Here is a 10000-nt window from a genome sequence, read left to right as displayed (position 1 = left end):
AGCCGACGGCTACTTCCTCTCCCCGGGGCAGCAGCAGGGGGACATGTTGGGGGGCATCCTGCCAGCCGACGGCTACTTCCTCTCCCCGGGGCAGCAGCAGGGGGACATGTTGGGGGGCATCCTGCCAGCCGACGGCTACTTCCTCTCCCCGGGGCAGCAGCAGGGGGACATGTTGGGGGGCATCCTGCCAGCCGACGGCTACTTCCTCTCCCCGGGGCAGCAGGGGGACATGTTGGGGGGCATCCTGCCAGCTGACCTCTCACCTGTGGGGGGCCAGTGGGGTCTGGAGGGAGGGAGCAGCGCTGCAGGAGCTGCCCTGCTACACCAGAGGGCGCTGATGAGCGCTGGAGACTCGGCGCTGCGGCGGCTCACAGGTGAGGGAGACGAGCGGGCCCAGCTGCAGCAGCAGCGTACGGCGGGGGAACAACTAGAGCGGCGCACTCACAACAAGGCAGGCTGTCCCGCCGCCAATATGGCAGAGGCCACGCGTACATCAGGGGTGGGCTCTGTGACGGAGCTGACACCTGGGATGGGGGTGAGTCCTGGGATGGAGGTGACTGCAGAGGCTGGGGTGGGCCCTGTGACGGAGGTGGGCCCTGTGACGGAGGTTGGCCCTGTGACGGAGGTGCGCCCCGTGATGGAGGTGGGCCCTGTGACGGAGGTGGGCCCTGTGATGGAGGTGGGCCCCGTGACGGAGGAGACGGCTGTGGAGCCGGAGGCGGTGGTGACGCGGGACCTGGGCGAGCTGGGCGCGCTGTTCGAGGACTGCATCGCAGAGGTGAGCCGTCTGGAGCAGCGACGGGACGAGCTGGTGACGGAGCTGCTGGAACTGGAGCGCCCCCTAGCGGAGGGGGTGCAGGTACTGCGGGACGAGCTGACCGAGGCCAACACACAGCTGGACCGCTGCGGCCTGCAGAGGGAGGACCTGAAGGAGAGCATCCGCCTGCTGAAGAGGCAGCTGTTTGCCGTGGCCAGGGCCTGCGCTCAGAGCCAGGTGGAACTGTCGTCACGGAAACATGACGCACAGAAGCTGAGCAACGTACAGGTGAGAGAGGGCCGGTCTTCCCTCACTTCTGTGTGTGTTTGTGTGTGTGTTTGTGTGCGGGTTTGTGTGTTTGTTTGTGTGTAGTCTTCTCCAATGATTGTTGCTCTGTGTCATAAAGCTATCTTTATGTGTGTGTGTGTGTATGTGTATGTCTGTGTGTATGTGTATGTATGTTTGTGTATATATGTATATGTATATGTGTGTGTGTGTGTGTGTGTGTGTGTGTGTGTGTGTATGCATATATGTATGTGTATATGTGTGGGTGTGTGTGTGTATGTGTATATGTGTGTGTGTGTGTGTGTGTGTGTGTGTGTGTGTGTATGTGTATATGTGTGTGTGTGTGTGTGTGTGCACGGCAGGAGGAGCTGCAGGCGCGGGTGCAGGCTCTGACGGACGAGGCGGCCCAGCTGCGCTCGGAGCACGCGAGCCGTCTGCAGCGTCTGCAGGAGCAGCAGCAGCAGGAGAACAACGCCGCCTCCTCCTCCTCCACCGACCTCTCCGACGGCCGGCGCGCCTCCTGCGACCTGCAGCACTACCTGCAGGTCGCCTTATGTCTTTTATGTTAATTATTCTTTATTGCTTTCTTTTTATTTTTTTTTATTTTATCATTATTACTATTATTATTATTATTATTATTATTCCTCTTTGCTCATCTATGCTTTTATCTGCTATTACTGTTTGGTTTTTTGTTTATGTAAAGCACATTGAATGACCTCTGTGTATGAAATGCGCTATATAAATAAACTTGACTTGACTTGACTACACTTCACTACCTGCAGGGGGCGCTGAGCGCGCTGGAGCAGTGGTACGAGCCGCGGCTGGTGGCGCTGCTGAAGCGCAGGGAGGGCGGGCAGGAGGCCGTGCGGCGGGCCCGGGAGCAGACCCAGGGGCTGCGCTCACAGCTGGGGCCGCTGCGCGACCAGCACGACCGCCTGCGGCTGCAGCGGAGCTGCCTGGAGGAGCGCTTCCGCCTCATGGAGGACCAGCGCCGCGAGAGCGTGCTCCACTACAAGGTACGGAACCGTTAGAACCTGCTCCACTACAAGGTACGGAACCGTTAGAACCTGCTGCACTACAAGGTATGGAACCGTTAGAACCTGCTCCGCTGTTAGGTACGGAACCAATAGAACCTGCTGCACTACAAGGTACGGAACCGTTAGAACCTGCTCCGCTGTTAGGTACGGAACCAATAGAACCTGCTGCACTACAATGTACGGAACCAATAGAACCTGTTCCACTACAAGGTATGGAACCAATAGAACCTGCTCCATTACAAGGTACGGAACTATTAGAACCTGCTCCGTTGTTAGGTACAGAACCAATAGAACCTGCTCCACTACAAGGTACGGAAACGTTAGAACCTGCTCCACTACAAGGTATGGAACCGTTAGAACCTGCTCCACTACAAGGTAAGGAACCATTAGAACCTGCTCCACTACAAGGTACGGAACCGTTAGAACCTGCTCCACTACAAGGTAGGGAACCAATAGAACGTGCTCCACTGCAAGGTACGGAACTAATCATTAGAACCTCGGCCTCCTCCACTACAAGGTACGGAAATGACCAACAGAGCGTCAGCCAGCTCCAGAGTCTGCCTCATTACAAGAAGCAGAGTTAAGCTCTAATGTGTGCGCTGTCCCACGTGTATAACTTGTGATGTCTAAGGTGCTTTACCTGCTGTGGCATCCCAGGTGTGTTACCTGTTGTGGTGTTGTTCCCCAGGAGACGGTGGTGCAGCTGGAGGACAGCAGCCGGCAGCTGAAGATGGAGCTGCAGCTGCAGCAGAGGAAGACCAGAGAGATGGAGGCGCTGAAGAACAACCTCCTGAAGCAGCTCTGCCTCTACAGGTGAGGGGAACACCTGAGGAGAGATGCTAGGCTAGCTGCCGTCTCAGGTGAGGGGAACACCTGAGGAGAGATGTTAGGCTAGCTGCCGTCTCAGGTGAGGGGAACACCTGAGGAGAGATGTTAGGCTAGCTGCCGTCTCAGGTGAGGGGAACACCTGAGGAGAGATGTTAGGCTAGCTGCCGTCTCAGGTGAGGGGGAACACCTGACGAGAGATGTTAGGCTAGCTGCCGTCTCAGGTGAGGGGGAACACCTGTCCTGAGTAAAGATGTTAGGCTAGCTGCGGTCTCAGGTGAGGGGAACACCTGTCCTGAGGAGAGATGTTAGGCTAGCTGCCGTCTCAGGTGAGGGGAACACCTGAGGAGAGATGTTGGGCTAGCTGCCGTCTCAGGTGAGGGGGAACACCTGAGGAGAGATGTTAGGCTAGCTGCCTCTACAGGTGAGGGGGAACACCTGAGGAGAGATGTTGGGCTAGCTGCCGTCTCAGGTGAGGGGGAACACCTGAGGAGAGATGTTAAGTGCCTCTACACCTGAGTAGAGATGTTAGCTATCTCCATAGGTGAGGAGAACACCTGAGATGTTAGCTGCTTCTACAGGTGAGGGGAACACCTGAGGAGAGATGTTAGCTGCCTCTACAGGTGAGGGGGGACATTTGAGTAATGTTAGCTGCCTCTACAGGTAAGGGGGGACATTTGAGTAATGTTAGCTGCCTCAACAGGTAAGGGGGGACATTTGAGTAATGTTAGCTGCCTCTACAGGTGAGGGGGGACATTTGAGTAATGTTAGCTGCCTCTACAGGTAAGGGGGGACATTTGAATAGGGGTTCGCTACCTCCATATGTGAGGGGTACACCTGGGGAGATGTTAGCTGCTTCGGCAGGTGAGGTGAACACCTGCCTTTACACTGAGGGCAGCCATTTGTGTAGCATAAGTAGTATCCTGTAAGATCTCTGCCTGCAGTCTCATGCTTCTGTGTGTGTTTGTGTGTGTGTGTGTGTGTGTGTGTGCGTGCGTGTGTTTAGAGCCAGCCCAGAGGACCATGAGGAGGTGAAGCCCCCAGCTCTTGGAGACCACAGCAACCAGCAGCCCTCTATGGTGGAGGTGCAGACCTGAGACAGTCAGTGTGTGTGTGTGTGTGTGTGTGTGTGTGTGTGTGTGTGTGTGTGTGTGTGTGTGTGTGTGTGTGTGTGGTCGAGGGGGCTACTTGAGTTGAGTATGTGCTGTAAGTATGTGGGTGGGCCGCGTATGTGTGCTTGGAGTGTATGCGTCTCGCGTGTGGGGAGAATCAATAAGGTTTGTCAGCGTATGTGTGCTTGGAGTGTATGCGTCGTGTGTGTGTGTGTGGGGAGAATCAGTAAGGTTTGTCAGCATGGAATGGCTTCTTCTCTTACTGCATATCTGTAGCAAAAGCTGCACGGACATCCACTCTAGCTCTAGCGCTAGCTCCATTGTGTGTTGGAGTTCGTAGAAGAGGGCTGTTCTACAACAGGGGTGTCAAAATGACGAACCGGGGGCCAAATCCAGTCGTCCGCCCCCTCGACATTTTGGGTAGGAAGGGACATAGAATAATTAAACGTAGCACTACAAACCACCCACAGGAAGGAAGATGCAGAAAGAAGAAACGAGGTTTGCTGTGCTACCAACCATAACATCATGTTTGCATACACTACTACTGTGCTCTCTACGCTGGTGAACAACAGACTCTTGAAGACGAAGGAAGAGCAGCACACATCAGCACATGAACCTATATGCCTTGTTTACTCATCAGTGGATACAGCAAAGGAATACAGGAAACGGTCAACAACATAGCATATCAATAGGTGGATTCGACTTAAGACGACTACATAACGTGGTTATTAGTGAGATTGATATGTTTTCAACCATGACGAATGCACAACTCCGGGTTGGAAACGTATCAGAAACTCCATCAGAAATAACCACGTTATGTGGTTGTCTTAAGACAACGGCTACATGAAGTCGAATCCACCTCATTATCCCACAAGGTCCCATTCCAACACATCCGTCCCCACTGCCTGAGACGAGTCGACACCCCTGTGGTCAACACCGCTCTCAGAATGTAGATGTCACTGTTTACTTTTAGAACCTTGAGTGACTGCTATGTAGTACACTGAACATTCTAGAACAGGCTGCTCCCCATGAGTGGGTTGAAATGATCCAAGCGTTTAATAAAAGACTTTGAACAAACTGTGCGAGTGACTGTGTGTGTGCCTTTACTGTGAGACTCAGCCGAGACTTGGCCATATATGGCGATTGCTATGGTACAGCTAAACAAGAGGAGAGAATGATGAAAGACTCGAGACTGGCTAAGTGCTGTACCTCTACAGGCAGAAAGAACCCCTCTTCAGCCACCTTAACGTAAACAGCCGTGGCACTTTTGGGACGACACACGGCGCCACTAATCAGATGAGTCACGTCTTCCAGAAAATAACGACGCTCGACCAAAGCCTCAATGAAAACAATTTATTCTTAATGTACAACTGACTTGACAGAGAGAAGAGAAACACAGAAAAAAAAAAAAAAGTCACAAGTGTATCACAATATTAAAAAGACAATAAACAAAACCACTGGGACAAGTACTTAAAAAAAGAAGTAGAAAAGTCATTGCTGAGAGAGAGAGAGAGAGAGAGAGAGAGAGAGAGAATGAGAGGAGAGAGAGAGAGAGAGAGATGCTGGTGGTGTCATGTCAAGATGAAGCGAGACAATGCGATGGAAGAGAGTACATCTGCCCTCCTCTCCTGCCTGGGCCTGAGCCACTAGCATTAGCAACTGCTCATGTTCACCTGCTAGCCGCTAGCATTAACAACTGCTCTTCTTTACCTGCTGGCCACTAGCATTAGCAACTGCTGCTCTTTACCAGCTAGCCACTAGCATTAGCAACTGTTCATATTGACCAGCAAGCTGGTAGCATTAGCAACTGCTCGTCTTTACCAGCTAGCCGCTAGCATTAGCAACTGCACATCTTCACCTGCTAGCTGTTAGCATTAGCAACAGCCTCCTTCACCTTTTAGCCGCTGGCATTAGCAACTGCTCAATTTATCAGCTAGATGCTAGCTTTAGAATCTTCTCACTTTTACCAGCTAGCCGCTAGCATTAGCATCTGTTCATCTTTATCAGCTGAAGGGGGGGGGGAACAAGCCAAGCTGGGAAATCAACAGCACACACAGAAGGCCAAGCACACTAATCAGGGCACTACACACTACCTCACCTGATAATGGGGGTGGGGACAAACCAATCCGTTTAGAAAAATACTTTTTTTACATAGTACAAAACACCTGGGGCTTTCTGAGGTGAGAAATCTGCCGCAGTATTTAGTGAGCCGGAGTTTTAACTCCTCCTCCTCTCAGGGGAAAGGGGTGTGCAGGCCTTCTAGCCTGGGGGGGGATGGGATGGGATGGGGTGGGGGTGTGGCCATGGGGTTGGGGGTGCGGTCATGAGATGGGCAGGTTGGGTGATTGTGTTTGGGGGCGGGGCCAATGTTCTGCAGGTTCCTCAACCCTGGACCTCGGCGTCGGCCGCACCCTCTGGATCCTCATCGTTGTAGATGTTCTCCGCCTGCAAGAGAACAGGGTTCCAAGTAAGCTGCGGTTCTGGAGCAGTTATTTAACGGGGCGGGAGTGAGCACAAACTGAACTAGAATCAAGGGCAGCTGAAAGAATTGATCTGTGGCGATCTAATAGGCAAGCAGGTGCAATTCATGTGTGTGTACTTGACATGTATGCGTGTGGTACTAATGTACTGTGTGTGTGTGGTTGATTAGTGTATGGTTGCGTGTGCAGGTGTGAAATTGATTTTGATTGAGTGTGTGTGTGTGCGTATGTCTGTATGTGTAGTCGGGTGAGTCGGCATTTAGTTAATGTGTGGTGAGCGTGTGGTTATTTTGAATGCAGTTGAATGGTGCGTGTAGTTATTTTGAGTGTTGTTGAATGGTGTGTGTGTGTGTGTGTGTGTGTGTAGTTAGTTTACCATCTGCCAGACTTGCATGATGTTGTCCTCGGAGACGGAGCAGATGACCCAGGGCTCGTTGGGGTTCCAGGAGAAGTCTGAGATCTTGGCTGTGTGGCCGCCGTGGATGAACTGAGGAGACAGAGAACGTGAGCAACACACTCTTACACCATCAGAGCAGCATGCTCGTTAGGATGTGTGTGTGTGTGTGTGTGTGTGTGTGTGTGTGTGTGTGTGTGTGTGTGTGTGTGTGTGTGTGTGTGTGTGTTTGATCTTGGCTGTGTGGCCGCCGTGGATGAACTGAGGAGACAGAGAACGTGAGCAACACACTCTTACACAATCAGAGCAGCATGCTCGTTAGGGTGTGTGTGTGTGTGTGTGTGTGTGTGTGTGTGTGTGTGTGTGTGTGTGTTTGATCTTGGCTGTGTGGCCGCCGTGGATGAACTGAGGAGACAGACAACGTGAGCAACACACTCTTACACAATCAGAGCAGCATGCTCGTTAGGGTGTGTGTGTGGGTGTGTGTGTGTGTGTGTGTGTGTGTGTGAGTGAGACCCACCAGCAGCTCGGGGGGACCATCCTCAGCATCTTCAGGCGACTGCTCCTCTCCAATTTTACTGCAAAACAAACACACACATGAGAACCGGACACAGACGGACACGGACACACACTCTTGGGTTCCAACAGGAAGTGGGCGTGTCCTACCTGAGGTCCCAGACGTTGAGTCTTCTGTCGGTCCCGCTGGATGCCAGGATGGTCTCGTTATGGGGAGACCACTGGACCTAAACCACACACACACACACACGCTTCACTGAAACTGGGAATTTACACTGCAAGGCAGACTGGGCTAGTGTTCTGGTTCTGTGTGGACTGGGTCGGGATTCTGGTTCTGTGTGGACTGGGTCAGGGTTCTGGTTCTGTGTGGACTGGGTCGGGGTTCTTGTTCTGTGTGGACTGGGTCGGGGTTCTTGTTCTGTGTGGACTGGGTCAGGGTTCTGGTTCTGTGTGGACTGGGTCAGGGTTCTGGTTCTGTGTGGACTGGGTCGGGGTTCTGGTTCTGCGGGACTGGGTCGGGGTTCTGGTTCTGTGTGGACTGGGTCGGGGTTCTGGTTCTGTGTGGACTGGGTCGGGGTTCTTGTTCTGTGTGGACTGGGTCAGGGTTCTTGTTCTGTGTGGACTGGGTCGGGGTTCTGGTTCTGTGTGGACTGGGTCAGGAGTGCAGTGCTGCTGCCGCCACTCAACGGGTCCTACCTGGAAGATCTCGTCCTTGTGCGACTCAAACGAGTGCAGCTTCAGCTTCAGGTTTCGCAGATCCCAAAGAGCCACCGTCTGCCAGGACCACACGCGCGCGCGCGCGCACACACACACACGTCAATCACAGAGGACCGCACTTAACACCTCACACAATTCCAAACACATTATCTCAGCAGACCATACACAATCACCTTCCAATTTCACCGGTGCTACCTGCCAACAGGAACCGGCTCGCTTTTCCACAGACTGAGTTCCAGAGTAGTGCTGCGTTGCTACTTCACTGTTTACGTGCGCTTTTGTATCCCAAAACAACCGGCAGAAATGGAGACGTGGTGGAGAAACTTATTACGATTAACTTTGAGCACAAAAAGCTCAAATGTCGAGAGAGTTCAACTGTATCACTGTATCCATTTGTGGAATAAAACCGGACGTGCCCTAAATGTTGCATGTGTATTTATTGCAGTCGCTAGAAAAGCATGCTAGCCAACGTCTAGTTAGCCTGACCAGAAACACCACAGTTCATATCGGCATGCTAGGTATCTAGTTGCTATGTGTTTTCAATTGGTTCTAATGGGTCAACAAGCTAACTTTACCGTTCGGGAGCTTACAGTAACCTACAATGATCTGTGTGTTCTGGACACATTTGTGTCGCATATAAACAATAAACCGTATCAAAATTAAAAGTGGTGAAGAAACCTTTATTCACATTGAATATTTCAAGCTACGACCCCCGGAGCCACTGCCATTGTCATCTTATTTTTTTTGTTACTCCCGCCTCGGTGGACAACGCAAGCTTCGGATTTGCTGATATCCCGCTCCCAACACCTGACGTAACTGGTGCTCATTTCTGGACCAGCTCGAAGTTGGTGCCGAGTTGGAACCAGTTTTCCTGGCCCAGAGCCAGGTTATTTTGCGTGGAAAAGCAAAGAACCGGTTCCAGACTTGGCACTGGCTCTGAACCAGCACCAGAACCGCGTCGGTGGAAAAGGGGTATGTGTTTACCACTGGCATGAAGGCAGTATACAAACTCTGAACTGTGACCTTTCCTCTCTGAACTGTGACCTTTCCTCTCTGTACCAGTAGGGGGATTCGACTTCATGTAACCGCCTACAGCCGTCTTAAGCAAAGATCATGAAGGGCGGAGCAAGATACTTCATGAGAAGCCACTTCCTGGAAGCCGAATCACAAGAGGGAGGGGGGGGCAAAATCCCCCTTTATTCAGAGCTGTTCCATTGAAGTCTATGGACATGACGCGCATGACACACCCCCTTTATGCAGAGGAAGTGATCCCCGTTTTGCGGCCAATAGACATGAACTACGACGACGTATCTTGCTCCGCCTTAAGTATCTTTGTCTTAAGCTGACTGCATACATCATTGTTATTTCTGAGATTCTGATATGTTCTTAGCCCGGAATTGCACAATTCCGGGTCGCAAACTCATCCCGCTATCGTTGAGATGTGAACTCTGAACTTTGACCTTTCCTCCCTATACCAGTGTGCTGTGCTGTGCTGTGCTGCTCAGCGCTGAAGGCTGACCTTGTCAGCTGAGCCGGTGGCCAGGATGAACTCGCTGTAGGGGTTGAAGGACAGGCAGTTGACCTCGGCAGTGTGTGCGTCCACCGCGTGGCTGGGCTTGGACGTGTTATTGGACCGGGTGTCCCAGCTGGGGTAGACAGAACAGGATCACATGAGCACACTCACACTCACACTCACACTCACACTCACACTCACACTCACACTCACACTCTTTTATCATAGATTACATGCAAGTCTCACATCTACCTGAACATACAGACACACACACACACACACACATTCTTGTTGATGACATTTCATATCCATGCATGTGTACGTACACACACACTTGTTGTAGATTAAATTTAATTTTCATATC

At 52.0% G+C, this 10000-nt stretch overlaps 2 protein-coding genes across 2 annotated transcripts in view; one reads left to right on the top strand and one right to left on the bottom strand.

The window, feature by feature from the left end:
• The window catches only part of LOC134072361 (uncharacterized), a 6550-nt gene extending 4939 nt beyond the window's left edge, over positions 1-1611 (top strand). The window contains exons 2-3 of the mRNA XM_062528993.1: positions 1-1045; positions 1405-1611. The exon at positions 1-1045 is cut by the window's left edge and continues 522 nt beyond it. Of these exons, the coding sequence (XP_062384977.1) occupies positions 1-1045; positions 1405-1611 (1252 nt within the window). The remainder of the gene's footprint in view (positions 1046-1404) is intronic.
• Positions 1612-5354: 3743 nt separating this feature from the next.
• Positions 5355-10000, bottom strand: part of rbbp4 (retinoblastoma binding protein 4) — a 10252-nt gene continuing 5606 nt past the window's right edge. Inside the window, exons 7-12 of the mRNA XM_062529574.1 lie at positions 9643-9769; positions 8103-8180; positions 7557-7633; positions 7411-7468; positions 6873-6983; positions 5355-6461 (exon numbers count right to left, since the gene is read on the bottom strand). Of these exons, the coding sequence (XP_062385558.1) occupies positions 6399-6461; positions 6873-6983; positions 7411-7468; positions 7557-7633; positions 8103-8180; positions 9643-9769 (514 nt within the window). The 3' untranslated portion in view covers positions 5355-6398. The remainder of the gene's footprint in view (positions 6462-6872; positions 6984-7410; positions 7469-7556; positions 7634-8102; positions 8181-9642; positions 9770-10000) is intronic.

The sequence above is a fragment of the Sardina pilchardus genome, chromosome 24 (genome assembly GCF_963854185.1).
Source record: "Sardina pilchardus chromosome 24, fSarPil1.1, whole genome shotgun sequence".
Taxonomy (NCBI): domain Eukaryota; kingdom Metazoa; phylum Chordata; class Actinopteri; order Clupeiformes; family Clupeidae; genus Sardina; species Sardina pilchardus.
This window is presented reverse-complemented; position numbering and strand designations above follow the sequence as displayed.